This window comes from Theileria parva (genome assembly GCF_000165365.1).
Source record: "Theileria parva strain Muguga chromosome 4 map unlocalized ctg_529, whole genome shotgun sequence".
In the NCBI taxonomy this organism is placed as follows: Eukaryota; Apicomplexa; class Aconoidasida; order Piroplasmida; family Theileriidae; genus Theileria; species Theileria parva.
In genome coordinates this window covers 1-22028 of record NW_876246.1, presented here as the reverse complement: position 1 = coordinate 22028, position 22028 = coordinate 1, and the positions used below count along the sequence as shown (strand labels likewise).

The 22028-nt window shown below is 31.7% G+C and overlaps 13 protein-coding genes across 13 annotated transcripts; all 13 read left to right on the top strand.

Annotated features, from left to right (window-relative positions):
• The first annotated feature begins 85 nt into the window (after positions 1-85).
• On the top strand, positions 86-1562 carry TpMuguga_04g00019 (SVSP family protein). The gene has a single exon (XM_758561.2). It carries the CDS (start codon positions 253-255, stop codon positions 1330-1332), a length of 1080 nt encoding a protein of 359 aa, XP_763654.1. The 5' UTR covers positions 86-252; the 3' UTR covers positions 1333-1562.
• Positions 1563-1727: 165 nt separating this feature from the next.
• TpMuguga_04g00018 (SVSP family protein) lies at positions 1728-2873 on the top strand (the record flags this gene model as incomplete). The annotated part of the gene is made up of 1 exon (XM_758560.1): positions 1728-2873. One exon carries the CDS (start codon positions 1728-1730, stop codon positions 2871-2873), a length of 1146 nt encoding a protein of 381 aa, XP_763653.1.
• A 132-nt stretch (positions 2874-3005) lies between these two features.
• TpMuguga_04g00017 (SVSP family protein) lies at positions 3006-4217 on the top strand (the record flags this gene model as incomplete). Its single annotated transcript, XM_758559.2, has 1 exon — positions 3006-4217. One exon carries the CDS (start codon positions 3006-3008, stop codon positions 4197-4199), a length of 1194 nt encoding a protein of 397 aa, XP_763652.1. The 3' UTR covers positions 4200-4217.
• Positions 4218-4479: 262 nt separating this feature from the next.
• Positions 4480-5878, top strand: TpMuguga_04g00016 (SVSP family protein; the record flags this gene model as incomplete). Its single annotated transcript, XM_758558.2, has 1 exon — positions 4480-5878. One exon carries the CDS (start codon positions 4480-4482, stop codon positions 5833-5835), a length of 1356 nt encoding a protein of 451 aa, XP_763651.1. The 3' UTR covers positions 5836-5878.
• Positions 5879-6117: 239 nt separating this feature from the next.
• On the top strand, positions 6118-7681 carry TpMuguga_04g00015 (SVSP family protein; the record flags this gene model as incomplete). The annotated part of the gene is made up of 1 exon (XM_758557.2): positions 6118-7681. The coding sequence occupies exon 1, from the start codon at positions 6155-6157 to the stop codon at positions 7679-7681; it is 1527 nt and encodes a 508-aa protein (XP_763650.1). The 5' UTR covers positions 6118-6154.
• Positions 7682-7901: 220 nt separating this feature from the next.
• TpMuguga_04g00014 (SVSP family protein) lies at positions 7902-9744 on the top strand. Its single transcript, XM_758556.2, has one exon. It carries the CDS (start codon positions 7982-7984, stop codon positions 9719-9721), a length of 1740 nt encoding a protein of 579 aa, XP_763649.1. The 5' UTR covers positions 7902-7981; the 3' UTR covers positions 9722-9744.
• A 243-nt stretch (positions 9745-9987) lies between these two features.
• On the top strand, positions 9988-12100 carry TpMuguga_04g00013 (SVSP family protein; the record flags this gene model as incomplete). The annotated part of the gene is made up of 1 exon (XM_758555.2): positions 9988-12100. The coding sequence occupies one exon, from the start codon at positions 9988-9990 to the stop codon at positions 11869-11871; it is 1884 nt and encodes a 627-aa protein (XP_763648.1). The 3' UTR covers positions 11872-12100.
• Positions 12101-12339: 239 nt separating this feature from the next.
• Positions 12340-13659, top strand: TpMuguga_04g00012 (uncharacterized protein; the record flags this gene model as incomplete). Its single annotated transcript, XM_758554.1, has 1 exon — positions 12340-13659. One exon carries the CDS (start codon positions 12340-12342, stop codon positions 13657-13659), a length of 1320 nt encoding a protein of 439 aa, XP_763647.1.
• Positions 13660-14341: 682 nt separating this feature from the next.
• Positions 14342-15127, top strand: TpMuguga_04g00011 (SVSP family protein; the record flags this gene model as incomplete). Its single annotated transcript, XM_061305902.1, has 1 exon — positions 14342-15127. One exon carries the CDS (start codon positions 14342-14344, stop codon positions 15125-15127), a length of 786 nt encoding a protein of 261 aa, XP_061161071.1.
• Positions 15128-15255: 128 nt separating this feature from the next.
• On the top strand, positions 15256-16810 carry TpMuguga_04g00010 (SVSP family protein). The gene has a single exon (XM_758552.2). The coding sequence runs from the start codon at positions 15338-15340 to the stop codon at positions 16772-16774; it is 1437 nt and encodes a 478-aa protein (XP_763645.1). The 5' UTR covers positions 15256-15337; the 3' UTR covers positions 16775-16810.
• Positions 16811-16984: 174 nt separating this feature from the next.
• Positions 16985-18664, top strand: TpMuguga_04g00009 (SVSP family protein; the record flags this gene model as incomplete). Its single annotated transcript, XM_758551.1, has 1 exon — positions 16985-18664. One exon carries the CDS (start codon positions 16985-16987, stop codon positions 18662-18664), a length of 1680 nt encoding a protein of 559 aa, XP_763644.1.
• A 179-nt stretch (positions 18665-18843) lies between these two features.
• Positions 18844-20253, top strand: TpMuguga_04g00923 (SVSP family protein; the record flags this gene model as incomplete). Its single annotated transcript, XM_758550.1, has 1 exon — positions 18844-20253. One exon carries the CDS (start codon positions 18844-18846, stop codon positions 20251-20253), a length of 1410 nt encoding a protein of 469 aa, XP_763643.1.
• A 128-nt stretch (positions 20254-20381) lies between these two features.
• Positions 20382-21882, top strand: TpMuguga_04g00008 (SVSP family protein; the record flags this gene model as incomplete). Its single annotated transcript, XM_758549.1, has 3 exons — positions 20464-21180; positions 21224-21808; positions 21838-21882. 3 exons carry the CDS (start codon positions 20464-20466, stop codon positions 21880-21882), a joined length of 1347 nt encoding a protein of 448 aa, XP_763642.1.
• Positions 21883-22028: the final 146 nt, after the last annotated feature.

Sequence of the window (22028 nt, the reverse complement as noted above, 5' to 3'; positions counted from 1 at the left end):
TAATATTTGATATACGGAAATATATGGATCTATAGATCTACAAATATACATTAAGTTAAAATAATAAACTAACAATTATTTATTATTTTTATTTTTAATTGTTTTTAAGTAGACTATTATTACAATCTAATAGTATACAGATAAACACGGTTTTTAATTTTTGTTTTTACTATTTATCCATTTCGATGTTAATAAATAGATTTTAATAAATTCATATAAAATAATGCAATTTTTGAAAATCAATTTATATTAATGCTTATGATATTTCGACTTACGCAGTGTTCGGATAAATTCACTGATAAACATGTTGGACAACCCGAGGAGTCTGAAGCTAATAATATAGATGAAGAAGGATTTGAAACTATAGTAACAAAGATGGAAGACTTAGTAATAGATACTGATCAAACCTCAACAGATCAACCAACTGGATCAGCAAATGATAAACCTCGACAACCCAGTGGTCAACCACAACAATGTATTGAATATCAAGGAGGTGAAGGTTATGAACATGGTGCTACTGGTGGTGATCAAAGTGATGAAGAGGATAACAATTTTGAAGTAATAGTAAAGGAATTGGAAGACCTACTTGAGGAAGATGAAGCTACACATGATAGCTTTGAACCTGGTAAACAAAAGGATCAACCTGTTACTGAGACTATGGAAATTGGTTGGCCACCTACTCCTGAAAAATCTGAAAAAAAAGTTAGTATAATACCGGAAATGGTATTACTTAAAAAAGGCTCAGGTGATAATTTAGTTCCAATGAATATTTCAGATTATTTTGTAAAGGGATATGATCAATTTGGAATTAAATATGAATTTAATACCCCTCTAGAAAAATTGTTAGCAAACAAAGACCCAATATGGGAACACGAACAAGGTAAAGCTTATCCAGAACAACTAATTTACAAGGAAAAAAGGGGCATTTATATTCTAATTTTTAGACATCTAGCGTTTGTTTATAGGAAAGTTTTCGATCATTGGAATTTGAAAATTTTGAGACCACCCAAAGGAATTAAAATTTACGATATAGATGAACAGGGAAGAGTTATTCCCATATTTAAAAGCCAATACAATGTTCAACCAACAGGGTTTGGTTCCTTTAGATATATACTTAAAGAAGGAATAAAGTGTAGAATAATTGAATTTCAAAAGACTATAGTTTGGGGAGGAGATCCTAGTAATGGTTATGTCAGAACATTCAGCTACGTGAACGATAATCTGTTTGTGATTTTTTTCCACAATTATATTGTTAAAGTTACAAGAGTTAATAACTCTTGGACATATTTATTCCAGCCAAGATCATCAAAACAAAATTTTAATGAATTTTAATTTTTAAAGAACATTAATTATTATTGATTTATTGGTTTAATTTTTCAGATGGATTTGAACTTGTTAAATTGGTGTGTAAACTCGTTAATTTCGTGTGTTGTGCTGTTAAACAACTTTATAAAGTATTTTTTATTAATAATGTTTGAAAGATTATGCAAACTGCTAGATTTTTTAAATGATCATTATGTCTTTAATATGTGTAATTATGATTTTAATTTTACTAATAAAACATACAAATATGTAATATTTAAGAATATATATTTAATTTTTGTTTTAAATTAATGTTTTTAGTTTTAATTTTTAACATTTTCTCAATATCTTGACGTTTGTTAATTTTAATCATTTTATAGTTATATATTAAACTGAATGAAATTTAAACTTATTTTCAAACAATTATGAAATGTGTAACATACAAATGTGTAGTTATATTCATACTAATCAAGTTTGGAAATTGTGCTGATAAACATACTCAACGATCTCATGATGATGAAGATGATAGTGATGATGATAATTATGATGTTAATGAATTGGAAACTGAATTTGGTCAAGACGAAGAATATCATCCAGATGCAAATCAAGCAAGGTATGGAGCCGTTGGTGATCCCATACCACTTTTTAAAACTGATCCTGATAAAAGTGCCCGTAGAATAGATTATGGACCCGTAGGTGGCCCAATTAAAATAACAACCATTCAAACCTGTATTGTACCACCTCCTGAAAAGGAAAAAACTAAAAAACAATCAACTAAAAGTCGATTTGGATATTATCCAACTGATGATTTTCAATTCCCACCTCAAATTCAAACAGATCAATCTGAGGAACCAAGTACAGTTCAGGAAGTGAAAGACGTTGGTTTGGAATATGAAAGTTTGAATAAAATGTTTAGTAATCAAAGATTAAATAATGAAAATTATTATCAGGACGAATATTCAACTTACCAAGCAATGTCGTTTTACAGACTAGATTATTCAGGTAACTTTATTGTAATGAATACAACAGACTATCAAATATTAGGATTTGATAAATATGCGGTAAAATATTCATTGAAAACACGTCTTGAACTGATTTTGTGTAATTATAATGTTGTTTGGATGCATATGCCAAATGCAGAATACCCAAAAAGTGTAATTTATAAAAGATTTAAGAGGCTGTTTTTTCTTTCGTTTGATTACCAAATAGTCAAAATCAAATTTACGAATAACAAATGGGAAAAGAAATTTTTAAATCTTCCAAGAGATTTTTATCTTTATGATAGAGATGAAAAGGGGATATTTTTTAGACTAACCCCAGACCAATATACAGTCCAACCTACTTCATACGGTGGTTTTCGCTACATATTAAACCCTGGTGTAAAATGCAGAATGGTAACTATTGGAGAAAGTACTCTTTTTTTACATAATCCCCAACATAATTATGTAAGGACGTTGAGTTATTTCAATAAAAATTCATTAAGATTTTATTTTCCTACCTTTATAATGGTTTACGAATGTGTTGATAACCAATGGAGAAGATACTTTATCAAAAAAGAAAAAAGCAAATAACTCCACAAATAAATGTTTTAAAATCAATATCGTATCAGTTAATAGTTTATTTAAAAAATCATTCTAATTTATTATTTGTAAATTGTTGATAAATAGATCCCCCATGGATTGATGATAAAATCATAGAAAATAATGCGAATATACGGCAAATACAATTGTATTTTAATAATTTTACTAGTGCAATTTGCACACTGTGCTGATAAACCAACTAATTTACAACTAGGAGGTACTGGGGGTGATGAAAGTGATGAGGATGATAATTATAATGTAGTAGTAAAGGAATTGGAAGACCTGATTGAGGAAGATGAGGCTAACAATATTGATGAAGATGGATTTGATACTGTTGTAACACAACTGGAAGATTTAGTGACTGATGATATTGACCAACAACCGAATAAACTCCACAAACCTGATTTACCACCTTATTTAACTCCCGGAACCTCATCCATATCAACTCATAAAGGACATTATCAGCCAAGTTATAAAGCAGAAGCAGCTACTGAACCAATTTATTCAGATTACGATCCTGTTTATCAACTACCAAAACCACACACTCAAGAATATCTACCGTATCAACCACCTGAAAAATTAGAACCTAAACCATATAACTTATATGGTCCTCAGAAAATAGAGTATTATAAACCAGAACAACATGATCTTCAACCCCCCTTAATAAGTATTCCACCTATAACTCATTCAAAAATTGGTATGGGAATACCAATTATCCCGGAATTGCCTTATACTAAGATATATAAATTAGATGATAACGATAAAATACTTCCAGTGACTCAAAAAGACATAGACATAGTTTTGAGCAACTCATCTCTAGTAATGCTAAAATTAATGTGCAGATGTAAAAAAATACTTCACTATAATTTAAATGTCTGGGAGAATAAGTCTGAAACTAGACATCCGCTAAGATTAGTATACAAAAAAGCCTCCCAAATCTACAACATTATTTTTAGAGATAAAATTTTATCAATGGTATCCTACAATCTAAGATGGAGGATGAAAGTTTTTTACATTCCAAATAATCTTAGTTTTTACATAAAAATTGTTACGGGAAAATTAGTAAAAGTTAGTGATAATAAATATTTTGTTGAACTTCTTGGGCCTAATGTATTTAAATTCAGAATTGACGATAATGTACCTGTAGATACTGTTAAATATGATGATGAGATTATCTGGGAGAGAGAACCAAGTAGACCCTATGTAAGAGTAATAACTCAACTGGCTGGAGAACGTATAGTAAGGTTTTATTTTCCTGGTAAAGTCTTCGAATGTACATATGATGAAGGAGAATGGAATCGCAAGGTCATCGGATAAAATTAAAATAATTTCATAAGTAAATCTTATTATAACATTTCATTATTTTGTACTTAGTACATTTAAAAATTTGGAATTTTTTATAATAATACACTTTTGAAAACATAACTATAAAAGTTTAATTAAATTCTTACTTTTAATTTGGTTGAGGTTTATGAAACAATGATATCAGAACTTAATATAAGTAAGTAATTTTTTTATTAATAAATAGTTAATTGTTGAATATTTTAGTATTATTTATTTATAGATCCCCCATGAATAAACCTCTATTAGTTATAGAATGAATTTATGTACAACATATATATGGTTAGTAATATTTACAAAAGATAAATTTGTACAATGTGCAGATAAACAAAACACACCTGGTGGTGGAGATAAGGAAGGAGATGGTGATACAGTTGATGAAGGAGATAATTTTAATGTAACAGAAGTAGCTGGACATCTACAGGGTCATAATTATCACTCACACAGTACAGTTTATCCAAGTGGTTATTACAATCCAGGTTATCCTATATATCATTATGGTCAGGGTTATCAATATACTTATAGTCCTAGATTTTATCATCCATATCAACAAGGTTATCAAGGTCCTCCTCAGTTTCAATATCAGTATGGATTAAACCAGCCGAGATATTATCACCCAGGATCACAACAAATAGGTCATGGGAATAGTAGTGAATATTCAAATTCTGGACCAACCTATCCTCACCCAAATCAAAAATCGAATCAAGATAAAGTTCCAAGTGAACCTACAGAAATGAAAAAGCCAAAACATAGTTATAAACATAATAGACCAACTAAAAGTACAAAACCAACTGAACCAGTTAAGGAATTGGTCCCAGAAGTTGTTAAACTTGAACTGGACTCTGATGAAGAAGAAGATACTCAAACTACTAGGGATGGAGAAAAGGAACAATTAGTTGGAGATAAACCAAAGGATGAACCAACTCAAAAAACAGATGAATCTGGCGATGTAGATAAACAAAATGCTAAGGGGGGAAAGGAGAAAAAAACAATAAAATTTCCAAAGATGATTTTTATGAAAAAGAATTCTGTAGGACAACTAGTAGAAATGACTGAAGGAGACTACAAAGAGATATTTGATGATTTTAATATGAAAAAATACACATTGCATGCAAGTCTTGAAATGGTGCTTTGTGATTATCAAGTTGTTTTTGAACATATAGCTGGAAAGCCTTATTGCAATGAATTATGTTATTACGGATTTAAAAACGTGTTTATAATTCGTGGTAACGATCGGTTTTTCTTTATTAAATGCGTCGATGGTGTTTGGAAAACAAAATTTCACAATGTTCCTCGCGACATTAAAATTTATTCGCAGGGTTCTGAAGGTAATTACGTTCAGATAAGTACAGAAAATATTAATATTGATTTAACTTTGAGTGAATCAATTAGGTTTAATGTTGAAGGTTTAAAATGTGTAAGGGTAAAAAACAAGGATGAAGTAGTTTGGGAAAAAGAAAGTGATGAAGAGTATCCAATATTAATATGTTATACTACTAAAAAACGTTTTTTGGTTTATTTTAAAGATTGTAGGAAGGTTTTTGAAAAGACTTCTAAAAAATATACGCAGAAATGTATCAGAAAATCCAGAAACATACCCAATGATTCTTAAATTACACATGATATTTTTTAATTGATTTATAATGATAATTGATCCAATATAAATAAATTATATTATATAAGACTATTTATTTGAAACAAATCAAACTTAATCTATAAATTGTGATATTGATTTTAAAAAAAGCTAATCGGAAATAAGATATTTTAGTCTATACTGTAAAATTATAAATAAAATTTATTTATTGTTAAAATAGTCAATTCTCATTAAATTGATTTAATAATAATCAAGTTAATAATTAGAAGTAACACTTTAAAATACCCGATGATTTTAATTTTTAGATCTTTTATGAGTAATATATTTCAATTATATTATGCATAGATGCCTAGCTTACATATATATATTGATATTCATAATAATACAATGTGTTGAATCTTCAGATAAATATCCTTATCATCCTGAAGATAACGGAAATGATGAGGGAAGTGATTTTAATCTCATAATAAAAGGAATAGAAAATCTCCTTGACGAAGATGATGATCAAACCGCTGGACAAACTGTAATCTCAGATAATATTATGCAACATGGACTTGGATCTATTACTGATCAAACATATGGAACGGCTCAACCCAGTCAATTAATACCTCAGTCTAGTCAAGTACAATCCGGATATTATCAGCAACACTTACAACCTGTACCTATTCCGCCTCAACATATTCCAGAACAAATTTATCCACTAACTCAACAAATTCATTATGAATATCATCCCCAACGACCAATATATAGACCACCATACCTACAAACTCAACCACGACCACAACCAATTCAACAAGCTCCTCAATATGGGCCAATATATCATTATCAACCTCCAGAAATAAGGCAGCCAAGACAACCTTATCCTAGACCCGCAGGTCCCAGTTATTATTCTAGACGTGAGACACCTGGTAATAAATATTTTGGACAACGTTATCATCCATATGAACAATCTCATTCTGATTCTGGTCATACTCCGCATACAAATACTGGATCCGGTTTATTACATCCGGATCCTTATAGACTCCCTCATCCTTCACAAATAATACAACAAACTCAACCACCTCAGGCTTCAAAAGAACCATTACAACCAGAACGTGTTACAGTTGAAGTAGGGTCAGATGAAGATGATGAGGAAACCGAGGAAATAGGTCAAGAACCCAGTGAACCAGAACAACCTGAGGAAGCAGAGGAAGGAGCAGTTGGAGGTGCTGGGGATGGAGATGATGAGGAAGAAGAGGAAGAAAAGCCATCTGAAGCAGTAAAAAAATGTAAAAAAATTCGATTCTTTAAAAAAAACTCTGAAGGCAACATAATACCAATGATTAAAAAAGATTTCAAAAGAATACACGACGATGATAAGTTAAAAAAATATTTATTATATGCAAACCTTGAAGTATTATTGTGTGACGGTGATGTGGTATATAAACATAACGCCGGAATAAATTATCCCACACAATTATCGTATAATAAAGTAAAAAACATTTTTATTTTTACTCGTAGAGGTGGCTTTCTATTGATCAAATATTCTGAAGGTGAATGGAGAGTGGAGGGCAGGAGAGATCAGGAATATCTTAAATTCTATTCTAAAACGCATTGGGGAAAATATGTTGAAATAACTTGTAATGATTATTATACTGAACTTAGTGCTGCAAAAGCTTTTAAATACACATTTAGGGAAGGAGTAAACTGTGAGAAAGTCACATATAAAGGGGAAACAATCTGGCGTAGAAAAAAGTTTAAGGCGTCTCCAGAATCAGTTCGTTTTACTCCAAAGGGAAATGTTATAATATATTTTTCATCGTATCTTATTGTATTTGGAAAAAGACAAGGATCTTTTAAACAGATTCTAGCCAGACCAAGATGATTTCTAAAAATATTTATAATTCATGTAATATTTTCAATTTAATAATATACTTTACACATTCAACTATAATTAATTTGTTAAATACTAAGACATAACGTCAGATTATATCAATACATCACCATAGACTAATTAGGCAATAAAATAATATTAAATTACTATTAAATTATCAAAAGTGTATATTAATTTTATAAAATTTCTTTCCTGACTTGTGAGGAAGATATTCATCTATAAATATATTCAGAAATGGTTAGATTACCAAATTTTTAGATCCCCCATGGAATAAATCTTATAGATCAAATAATGAATCCATGTTTAACATACAAGTTTATAATTATATTTATATTAGTTGGATATGGTAGGTGTGGAGATGAACCTACAGATCAATCAAATAACAGTGGTGTTGGCCTTGGATCATATGGTGACAACAATAATCATGGGAACTTTCAAACAACTGAAACTTCTGAATTAGAAGCTCAGACACAACCAGAACAACCTCAAACCATTCCTCCGCCTTATTATCATGATCCACAACACCTGCAGTACTATTATCCAGGATCTATACCACCACAACCTATACAGTATTATGATCCACAACCTATACAGTATTATGATCCACAACCTATACAGTATTATGATCCACAACCAGTACAGTATTATGGACCTCAATTTCAACCTATAGGAGTAGATCCTGTGCAACAAGCAGCAAATTACTATTATCCTGAACCTCAGCCTCCACAAACCATTCCATATCAACCTTACCAAACCGATCCTCAACCTATACCAATATCTCAATATGGACCATATCAACAAGATTATTCTGGTTATCAATCTTATGAACAGTATATACCACAATCCGAACAGCCGCATATACCACCGATGCAACAAACGCCTGTTATAGTACCTGTACAATATCCAACACCGGATATGCAACAGATACCTATGATATTATCCGGACAACCGTATATACAGCCTCCTGTTCAACAAACGCCTGTTATGGTACATGGACAATATCCAACACCGCCTATACAACAAATGCCAGTACAAAGACAACCAATACATTATTATGGACCACATCGACAGCCTAGACGGCCTAAGTCATTTAGACAACCCAAATCTCAAATTGATAAACAAATGGGACCCGAAAAACCTGTACAGATAATGATTAGATCATCTCATCCTCAGGAACAGACTAAAGAAGATTCCAAAACTCTTGAACAACCAAAACCAGATAAGTTAACTGACGATAAACCAACGGATCAATCAACTCAACCTTCAACAGAGCAACAAGACCAACCTCCTACTGAACAACCTAGTGAATCTGAGAAACCAGAAGAACAGGGTGGTGAACCTGGAGGAGGAGATGAAGAAGATAATTTTGATGTAACTGAAACCACTGGCCAAGCTCAGGGTTCTGAAGGTGATAAAAAGATGAAAACATGTAATGAAATTGGATTATTTAAAAAAGATTCTGATGGTAACATAATACCAATGACAGAAAATGATTACAAAAAAATAATAAGTACTGTAAATGAAATTAGGTATGAATTTCTAGGAAAACTTGAGGAAATAAAGTGTGATGGTGAAAGTATTTATACGAAATTACCTGATAACGCATATTGTGAAACATTAAGTTATAATAAAAATACTAACATTTTTACTATTACTATTGATGGTACATTTCTTTTTATTAAAGGTGATAAAGACCGATGGAGAACAACATGTCGACGTGTTAAGGAGCATATTAAAATATATAAACTAGATGAAAAAGGAAATGAAGTTGAAGCTGATGGAGAAGATTATTTTTTTTATGTGACTTCTCACAGCGGATTTAGGTACAAATTTAAGTCGGGTATGAAATGTACCAGAATTATATTTAAAGAAACATTAGCCTGGGAAAAAACGGAAAATGAAGAATATCCTGTGGGATTATCTATTTCCAAAAAATTAAACGTTGTAGTCTTTTTCGAAAATTACTTTAAAGTATTTGGAAAAAGTGGTGGGAAATATAGAAAAATGTATCAACAATCAAAAAAATACTAAAAATTAATTATTTAACATTTAATTTAACATACATACCATTTATATACAATAGAATCTTATTTGCTACAAATTTTTAATAATAACCAATTGTTTAACATTGAGATGAGACATTGTTATACCTGATTTAGTTTGGAGTTTTTATGTAATTATTTGATTTTAATTTATATTTTAGTCATTTTAATCAATGATTGATTGAGAAAATTTTTTAATATCTAAAGATAAATTGTTTTTAGATCCCCCATGGAACAAAGTAGTATATATCAAATATGAATTCATATATAACATACAATTGCATATTTTTATTCATATTATTCGGATCTGTGAGATCAGCTGATAAAATTAATAATAAATCAGGTGATAATAAAAATGGAGGTCCAGATGATACCAATGACTTAGGCCTAGTACCATATAGTGACAGTGAAGGAGAAGGAGATGGGGATCTTAAAGTAACAGAAACATCTGTGGAACCCGAGGGTTCTGGAAATGCTGAGGAAACAAAATCTCAAAAACAACCGGAACCATCTGAAATGGTTACTCAGCCTGTGGAATATTCTGATCCAAATCAACATGCACAACCAGTACAGTATTATAATACACAACCAGTACAGCTTTATGATACACAACCAACACAGCAGGATGGAATTCCACAACAGCCAATACCAGTAGATCCTTTACAACCACAACATTATTATCAACAGGTGCAGTATGTACCAGGGCCTGAACCAGGCTTTGTTGTAGTAACACAAGAAATTGACCCAACTTTTATACCATCCCAACCTATTCCAATACAGCATTATGATCCTTATCAACATTATATACCTGTACAACATACATATTACGGACCTCAACCATATCAACCAGTAACGCAATATACACAATATGTAGATCAACCTCAGCCTTATCCGCAAAATATTCCTTATGGCCCACAACAACAATTTTATCCAGTATATTTTCCCGAATCGCTACCAATGTCACAACAACAGTATTATCCTGAATATCAACAATCTCAACTGCAACCATTTCAACAACAGACTGAACATGAACAATCTGAAAAAAGAAAAACTTTTGATAAAAAAACTAAATCTAAGGGTTATGATTCCAGTAAATTTTCTAAGAAGCCTGAAAAACGTAAATCTAAAACACCAGTTTCGAAGCCTAGCGAATTAAGAGGTCAGCCTTTATATAAGCCACCTACACAAGCATATCCTACATCAACTCAGCAATTAGATCTTGGACCAAGATTTAGACCACCTACAAATCTCAGACCACTTATCTCAGGTCCAGCTCAAGATAAACCCAGTTATCCTCAATACACTCTATACCGGCGGGAACAAACAAAATTGCCACAATCGAAAACACCCACTCAACCAACTCACGAACATAAATCACCAGCTGAGACATCCAAACCGCCTGAAACAAAAGGTGCTGAAGGATTGAAATCTGAAACTGTTCCAGTTCAACTAGGTTCAGATGATGAAGGGAAGTTAGTTGATCAATTATCAGAACTTCAATTGGCTGGTGATAAACCAAAGGATAAACCAGCTCAGCCAACCGAACCAAGTGGTTCAGATCAGCAGTTACAACCTGAACATATTCCGGTAGAAGTAGGATCTGATGATGAGGAACCTGAAGAGGGTGCAGCTGGTGGAGAGGATGGAGATGAGGATAAGAAAGAAAAAAAACCTGAAGAAACTAAGAAACCCAAAAAATGTAAATCAATAATTTTTATGAAAAAGGATGAACAAGGAATTTTGGTTCCAATGATAGAAATAAAAGACTATATGTGTTTACATTATGGCTTTGCCAAAACAAAATATAATATTTTTGCAGATCTTGAACAAGTAGTATGTGACGGAGAGGTTATATATTTCCATATACCTGAGAAAGATTATGTCAGAAAGTTAACTTATAATAGAAAAGAAAATGCGTTTATAATGGAACGTGTGGATATGTTCGTACTAATTAAAAGAGTTAATGGAAAATGGAGTTATAGTGGACGCAGACATATTAATTACATTAAAATGTATACGCAAGATGCTTTGGGAAACGAAGTTGAGATGACAAAAGAACAATATTATGTTGAAATGAGTCCTGCCGGATCAATTAAATACACATTTGTGCCTGGAGTTAAATGTAAAAAATTACTGTAAGAGGCCAAGTAGTATGGATTAAAACATGTTTTGATGATCATCCAGTAGAATTTTCTTACACGGTCCGGTTTGCTTTTATAGTTTATTTCCCAGGATACGTTAAAACATTTGCAAGGAAAGATGGAGTTTTTAAACAAGTATTTACTAGAACAAATTTTCAGGGATATAAAGATTATTAACCTAACCCGAGTTAACTAATATGGCATAATATATACCAAGGAATATTCGTGTCATAGGTATATTGTCGTTATTATAAATTATAATAGGATTAATAGTAGTGTTTGAGCAATAGTTTATGACATAAGTGATATTTTAATTATAAGTAATTGAATTGGGTTTGATATATGTCAATTGGTGAAGTTATTATTATTATAAGATATTGGTATTGGTCTTATTTTTTAATTTGGGTGTGTCCCCATCCCACTATTATATTCAACAAAAGAATAAGATTAGCGTCGGACGGGTAAAATGAATGGAAAATTGATTATAGCAGTAAATTTATTTTTTTATATTACATTACTTGGTCAATGGAAGGGTGTAGGAGCTAATCAAACTTCTGACAGTAGTTCTGCTACACCTGCCTCAACTACTCCTGATCCTACTAGTTCAACAGAAGGTACTACTACTGGTTCTGATCAAGATCCATCTGCAACCGCTCCTGATCAAACTACATCTTCCTCAAGTCCTGATCAATCTGCAGCTACTACAGCTCCTGATCCTACTAGTTCCTCAAATCCTGATCAAGATCCAACTGCAACTGCTCCTGATTCATCTACAGCTCCTGATGATACTAGTGCAACAACTCCTGATCAAACTGCTCCTGATGCCACTAGTCCAACTGATCAAGATCCAACTGCCAGTGAATCAACTGATCCATCTGCCACGAGTCTAACCACAGCTCCTGATTCAACTGAATCAACAACTGATCAATCTACCAGTGAATCAGCTACTGAAACTGATCAAACTTTAACAGTTTCTGCAACGCCTACAACACCTGTATCAACAGATTCTGCCAAAGGTGTTACCCTTGATGTAAATAAAACTGAGAGCACAGCTGAGTATGAGTGCACCAATGATCGTAATTTTCATAAGTACGTTCCTAAAAACGGTGGTGTTTTCGGTAAGGTTGTACAAGGATCAACTGTTGTTTGGGAGTCAGATGGTAGTGTATATGGTACTGAGGTCATATTTGTTAGTGTTACGAAATACCTGATCGTTCTGCTTGATAACAATAAGTTCTCATTTTTCAAATATTATTTTGCTAGGTGGAATGATATGACCAATAAGAGGTATGATGTATCCAAACTTAAGTTATATGGTGAGAGTGATAAAGAGCTCAGTTCATATGATTATAGGGTTAATTTGAGGCTTTACTCCTTCAGATATGAATTCAATGAGGGAGTTAAATGTCTCAAGGTGAAGTATGGAGATGACGTTGTCTGGAAAGATAGCGATGATAGTGATTTTAAGTCCGTTAAGATGTTTCTGTTAGATCTTCCTTCAAACAATTTTTTTGTTAAAAATCACTCTGACAAAGTTAAGAGGGTTTGCCCCAAACCTGATCAAGATGCCAGTGAATCTACCGCTCCTGATTCCACTAGTTCAACTGATCAAGATCAATCTGCAACTGCTCCTGATTCATCTACCACTCCTGATGCCACTAGTTCCTCAACGCCAGCTGCAACAAGTCCTGATCAAACTACAGCTTCCTCAAGTTCGGATCAAGCTGCAGCTACTACTGGTTCTGATCAAGATTCGGGATCTCCGACAGCGGCTTCGTCTGATTAAAAGATAAAAAGTATCTAATCAATGAACTTGTTTCATAATTTATTCATCAAACTTAACTAAGTTATCCATTTCCCTATCAACAGTTGGTCTTAGAACACATCTTTTCTACCTTAACCTAACCACTAGACCAACTTAACCTGATTTACCTTTTTCGAAACCTGATCCTACAGCAAAAAGTCTGTAAATTATTTAGAATTATTACCCACTAAACCATTAATTCAAATGTGTACATATACTGTATATGATCCCGTTTATATACCAGATCATGTGCATTGATTCCAAAATGCAGTCATCTAATTTGAGTTTTATTGGTGCTAATATTAATGCAGTAGTAAAATGATTTTATGTTGAGGTCATTGACCGAGGCTAGTAATAGAACCTAAAGGGTTATTTTGTTTAATATTTCTTAGCAACGTTGAGTGTTTTAAATAATGTAACACTCTTCGTTTTCACTAATTCATGTTAATGTTTTGTTTATACCTTTATATTATTTATTTGTATTAGTATTTAACACGGATTAAACTATTTAGTGTTTGTAATACACACATGACAACTTGATATAATTTAACTTTTCTATAATGAGATGTTATAAATCGGAATTCGTGCAGATCTTAAACATGTCTTTAGTGTGTATGTTCTCAATTTTAAGATCCCCATCCTGAAAATATAATTACAATTCATAATGAATCTATGTGTAACATACAAATGTATATTGTTATTCATATTATTTGGATTTGTAAAATGTGCTGACAAACCTGAACAACATCCCGTTAGTAGTGATACTGACAGTGATGAAGAAGACAACTTTGAGGTTACAGAAACTTCTGAACCCCCCAAAGGTACCGAACATCTAGAACTGAGTAAAAAACCTGGTAAAATGATTTTTATGAAAGAAAATGAAAATGGAATAGTGGTACCAATGGAAGAAGGAGACTATAAACAAATATTTGAGGATCCATATAAAAAAGTATACATATTTCAAAAAAATCTCGAAATGATACTCTGTGATTATAAAGTCATTTTTCAACAAATATCTGGAAAACCTTACGCGTCAACATTGACTTATTATAGAATTAATAACGTGTTTACAATTCAACATGAAAATGGATTTATGCTTATTTGCCACGAAGAAGGGAAGTGGAAAGTATACTTACGGAGTCGTTCGGGTTATCTTAATCTTTACACACAAGATTCTGAAGGTCGTTATCTTGAACTGGGTGAAAACAATTATTATATTAGTTTTGGTCCAAGAGGATTCTTAAGATATGAATTTAAGAGTGATGTAAATTGTAGTAAAGTTATGTTTAAGGATAAACTAGTTTGGAGAAGAAATTCTAATGAACCTTGCCCATGTAAAGTTAGTATTACTTTAAAAAAAGATATTATTCTTTATTTTGATGCCTATTATCTTATATTTTTAAAAAGCCACTTCTATAATTTATTTTACGAAAGAAAAAGAAAAAAATAACTTAATATAAAACTTCTATAATATATTACACTAACACACACTATATTTATATTTATAATTATTATATTTATATATATATATAATATTTTAAATATTTATATAAATGGGATAGTTCAATTTATAACTGATTTAAATCTAAGCCGTATCTCTACTAAATATAGGTTATTGATTTTAAGATCCCCCAGGGATCAAAGCTACAATAATAGTATAATGAAAAGGAACGTCACATATAATTTTATATTGATATTTATGATACTTCAATGTGTTGAATCACAAGATAAAAATCCTGACCAACCAGCTGATGATGAGGAAGATGAAGAAGAAAATGTTGAAATTTTAGATCTAGATAAAAGCGTTCAGGAACGAGTTGATCAATTTGATGATCCTGGATACCAACCAAATTATCATCAATTACCAGAATCTCAATATCCAACCCAACCACAAGCTCAACCCCAACAATATTATCAGTATCAACCTGGATTTTTACAATATCAACCTGAACCAACATATTATCAACCTCAACCATTAGATTATCAGCCATATGGTCAATATCAACCACAGCAATTTCAGACACCTCAAGTTCAGGGTCAAACTCAGCCATATGGTCAACATCACTATTACTGGCATCCACAAACACCAGTAACTCAACCTGAACAATATTATTTAAATCCACTACCTCAACCCATTCGCCCAAGTTATATATATTATGTACCACCATCTACTCAGCCTCAACCTCAACAAATAGTTCAGCCACAAACTGTGGAAGAGTATGATAATTTCTATATGACAGAGCATGATCAACCAATACAGGAACCTGAAACTGTACCTAAACCTGTACCTGGAGCTATACCTAAACCTGGAGCTGGAGCTGGTAGAGAAAGTACTCAAAAGTCAATTAAGCCATCAAAACAACGACCAACCCAACCAAGAAAAAGAAAAAGAACTCGAACTATAATTGGAGATCAGAGTGAGAAAAAAGATGGTGAAGAACTTGTTAAAGTACAAACCCTTAGTCGACCTAAAAAATCTGCACATGTCAAATTATTCAAAAAGGATTCTGAGGGAAATGTGAAACAAATGACTGAAGAAGACTATGTTATTATATGTGGTAGTTCAAATAAAACAGAATTTATGTTTATTGTGAATCTTGAGGAACTAGAATACAAGGGTGAAATAATCTACGTACATACAAGCGGAACTCCATACTGTTCATCATTAACTTATAGTAAAAAAACTAAGATTGTTGTCATGACATTCAGTGACGTATTCGTGTTAGTTAAAAAAACCAAAGGGGTATGGAAAACAACTGAAGAACCAATTCCGGATGATATTAAAATGTTCACAAAAGATGAGTATGACAAGCTAATGTATTTGACCAAAGAACATTATAAAGTTACTTTAACTTCACATGCATCCTTTAGATACGAATTACACCCAGGTGTAAAATGCTATAAAATAGTAGTTAAATGGCTAACTGCATGGGAAAAAACTGATAATGATGCAGAATTTCCTATAGTGATTTATGTTACTAATAAATTAAGTCTTATAATCAATTTTGACAGCTACACTAAAATGTTCGAAAGAAGACCTCATAGATATAGAATGCTATATAATAAAAAAACTTTGGGAAGACGTAAATACAAATAAATTAATTTTAACACATACAATATAATGTTATTGTATATAGCTTTATGTTATATATCTGATTGAACAATTTTATAAATCATTTAATATGATTAATTTATTAAAAATCATTTAATATTACTAATATATAATTAATTTTATGAAATATTATTAATAAAACGAGTTGTTAATTACAAATCCCCCATGGAAAATTTTTTATAAAAGTCTATTAACATGAGATGTGTAACATACAAATGTGTATTAATATTTATTATAATAAAATGTGTCAAATCACAAGACAATAATCCTGATCAGCCTGCTGATGAAGAGGATGAGGAGGACAACTTTGAAGTTTTAGACCTAGATAAAATCATTCAACAACGACTTGATCGTTTTGAGGATCCTCAATACCAACCACAATATCAACAAATACAAGAATCTCAATATCCAACCCAACCACAAGCTCAACCCCAACAACATTATCAGTATCAAGGAGAATTATATCAATATCCACCTGAACCAACATATTATCAACCTCAACAATATGATCAGTATCAACCTCAACCAGAACCTCAAGTTCAACCTGAACACCAATATTACCCAGGATATCAACCACAACAGCAAGAACAGCAACAGTATCAACCTGATACATATGGGTACTATGAACCTCCGACATCACAACCATCGAGTCAACAACAACAATATGATCAATATCAACCTTACGGACCACCAGCAGAACAACCACAACCCACTCAACCACAATCATTACAGTATCAACCTCAAGTATATACACCATACCAGATACCTCAACCACAGTTATCTCAACCAGAACAGTATTATCAGCATTATGGACCTCCTAGTTACGATTATTATCAACCTGAATCATATACACCAACAACACAACCAACGGAATATTACGTACCTACACTTACTCAAGCAGAAATATCTCAGCCACAACCTCAACAACAAACTCAACCATCTGAACCTGAACCACAAACTATAGAGGAGGAGGATGAAGATTTCTATGTGACAGAACATGATCAACCATATGCACAACAGGAACCTGAACCTAGTGAGGAACAAACTCAACAACCTGAACCTGAACCTCAACCTCAGCCTAGTGAGGAACAAACTCAACAGCCGACACAATGTCCAACTCCGCCTCAACAACCACAAAAACAAGAAAAGAAACCGAAGAAACCAAAACGAGCTAGATCTCCAAGTGAAGATCAATCAGAAAAACAAGGTGATGAACAACCTATTAAAAGAAGAGGACCGAATAAACCTAAAGTATATAATGAAATTAAATTTTGTAAAATTGATGCTGAGGGAAATCTTGTAAAAATGACTGTTGAAGACTATAAAGTTACATATGATGATCGAAATAAAACAAAATATGAGTTTTATGCAGATCTTGAGAGGATAGAATGTGACAATCAAATTATTTATGAGAATAAAAAGGGAGTTCCATATTGTTCATCATTAACTTATAGCAAAGAAACTATGATTTTTGTCATTACTAATATTCAAGGATTTATATTAATTAAGAGAATTAAAGGAGAATGGACAACAACTGAAGAAAAGATTCCAGAGTATGTAAAATTCTATACAGAAGATTCCGAAGGCAGTGAACTTCTATTAACTAGTGATCAATATAATATTGATTTTACTTCGTTTGCATCCTTTAGATACGAATTACATTCAGGTGTAAAATGTCATAAAATAGTAATTTATAATATGACTGCATGGGAAAAAACTGATAATGATCCAGGTTATCCTTTAGTGATTTATGTTACTAATAAATTAAGTGTTATAATTAATTTTGACATCTACACTAAAATTTTCAGAAGAAGACCTTCTAAATATAGAATGGTATTTAATAAAAAAACGTTAGGAAGACGTAAATACAAATAAATTAATTTTAACACATACAATATAATGTTATTGTATATAGCTTTATGTGATATATCTGATTAGCCAATTTTAAAAATCATTTAATATTACTAATATATAATTAATTTTATGAAATATTATTAATAAAACGAGTTGTTAATTTCAAGATCCCCATGGAGTAAAGCTCTAATAATAGTAGAATGTACAAAAATATTGTGTGTAATTTTATATTAATATTTATTATAATAAAATGTGTCAAATCACAAGACAATAATCCTGATCAACCAGCTGATGACGAAGAAGATGAGGACAATTTTGAAGTTTTAGATCTAGATAAAATAATTCAGCAACGACTTGATCGATTTGAGGATCCTCAATATCAACCTGAACCAACATATTATCAACCCCAACAATATCCAGTATATCAACCTCAACAGTATGATCAGTATCTACCACAACAATTTGGTCATTATCAACCTCAACAATATGATCATTATCAACCATATCAAACACAGACATCACAACCACAGAGTCAACAACAACAACATGATCATTATCAACCTTATGAACCTACAGCAGCACAACCCACTCAACCTCAAACTCAACCCCAACAATATCCAGGATATCAACCTGAATCATATACACCATACCAGACGCCTCAACAACAGGTAACTCAACCAGAACAGTATTATCAGCATTATGGACCTCCTAGCTACGATCCTTATCAACATATACCAACTTATCCACCTGGATATCAAACACAACCAATGGAACATTATGAACCTCAACCACAACCTCAATCAGAAACTTTAGAAGATGAGGAAGATTTCTATGTTACAGAACATGATCAACCATATCCACAACAGGAACCTCAACAACCACAACAACCAATTAAACCGCGAAAAAGAGCAAGAAAGAGAAAAGATCCTCAAGCGCCAGAAGAACAAGGTGATGAACAACCTAGAAAACGAAGAAGGCCAGTTAAAAAAACTATTGATATCAAATTTTATAAGAAGGATTCTGATGGAAAACTGGTAGAAATGATAAATGAAGACTATAAAGTTACATATGATGATCGAAATAAAACAAAATATGATTTTATTTTAGATCTTGAGCGGATAGAATATGAGGATCAAATTATTTATGAGAATAAAAAGGGAGCTCCATATTGTTCATCATTAACTTATAGTAAAAAAACTAAGATTGTTGTCATGACATTCAGTGACGTATTTCTATTAATTAAAAAAACTAAAGAATCATGGAAAACAATTTCAGAAACGACTCCAGACTATGTCAGAATGTTTACACAAAATGAGGAAGGAAATTATGTTTTAATGACCAAAGAACATTACAAAGTTACTTTTACTTCACATGCATCCTTTAGATACGAATTACACCCAGGTGTAAAATGCTATAAAATAGTAGTTAAATGGCTAACTGCATGGGAAAAAACTGATAATGATGCAGAATTTCCTATAGTGATTTATGTTACTAATAAATTAAGTCTTATAATCAATTTTGACAGCTACACTAAAATGTTCGAAAGAAGACCTCATAGATATAGAATGCTATATAATAAAAAAACTTTGGGAAGACGTAAATACAAATAAATTAATTTTAACACATACAATATAATGTTATTGTATATAGCTTTATGTTATATATCTGATTGAACAATTTTATAAATCATTTAATATGATTAATTTATTAAAAATCATTTAATATTACTAATATATAATAATTTTATGAAATATTATTAATAAAACGAGTTGTTAATTTACAAATCCCCCATGGAAAATTTTTTATAAAAGTCTATTAACATGAGATGTGTAACATACAAATGTGTATTAATATTTATTATAATAAAATGTGTCAAATCACAAGACAATAATCCTGATCAGCCTGCTGATGAAGAGGATGAGGAGGACAACTTTGAAGTTTTAGACCTAGATAAAATCATTCAACAACGACTTGATCGTTTTGAGGATCCTCAATATCAACCTCAACCAGAACCTCAGTATCAACCTGAACCAGATCAATATCAACAAGTATTACAGTATCAACCTGAGACAACATATTATCAACAAGAATTATCAGTATATCAACCTCAACAGTATGATCAGTATCAACCTCAACATTATCAATCGTATCAAGCACCAACTCATCCTACAGGTCAACAATATGTTGGTTATCAATATTATGAACAATCAGGAGTTAGTCAACCAGGTCAATATTATATACCTCCAGTAACTCAACCTACTCAACAACCAAGTTATCAAAATTACTACCCTGGGTATCCTCCACATCAACCATCCTATCAACATCAGTATTACGAACCTCCAGTAACTCAACCTGCTCAACAACAACAGTATTATCAACCTAGTCAACCTACTCAGACTCAGCCTCAACTACCACAACCACAGTATGAGTATTATGAACCTACTACTACTCAAACTCAACAACCAGAACAGTATTATGATCCTAGTCATCCTACCCAACAACAACATTATTATGAACCTCCTCATACTCAAACAGAAGTAACTCAGCCTCAGTCACCTCAAACTCAATCAGAAACTTTAGAAGAGGATGATAATTTCCATGTTACAGAACATGATCATCCATATGCACAAAAAGAACCTGAACCTAGTAAGGAACAATCTCAACAACCAGTACAACCACAAAAACAAAAAAAAGAAACCGAAGAAACCAAAACGAGCTAGATCTCCAAGTGAAGATCAATCAGAAAAACAAGGTGATGAACAACCTATTAAAAGAAGAGGACCGAATAAACCTAAAGTATATAATGAAATTAAATTTTGTAAAATTGATTCTGATGGAAATCTTGTAAAAATGACAAATGAAGATTATGAAGTTACATATGATGATCGAAATAAAACAAAATATTTATTTTATGCAGATCTTGAGCAGATAGAATGTGACAATCAAATTATCTACCTCCATGAAGATGGAACTCCATATTGTTCATCATTAACTTATAGTAAAAAAACTAAGATTGTTGTCATTACTAATATTCAAGGATTTATATTAATTAAGAGAATTAAAGGAGAATGGACAACAACTGAAGAAAAGATTCCAGAGTATGTAAAATTCTATACAGAAGATTCCGAAGGCAAAGAAATTTTACTAACTAAAGAACATTACAAAGTTACTTTTACTTCACATGCATCCTTTAGATACGAATTACACCCAGGTGTAAAATGTACAAAGATAAAAGCTGATAATATGACTGCATGGGAAAAAACTGATAATGATGCAGAATTTCCTATAGTGATTTATGTTACTAATAAATTAAGTCTTATAATCAATTTTGACAGCTACACTAAAATGTTCGAAAGAAGACCTCATAGATATAGAATTCTATATA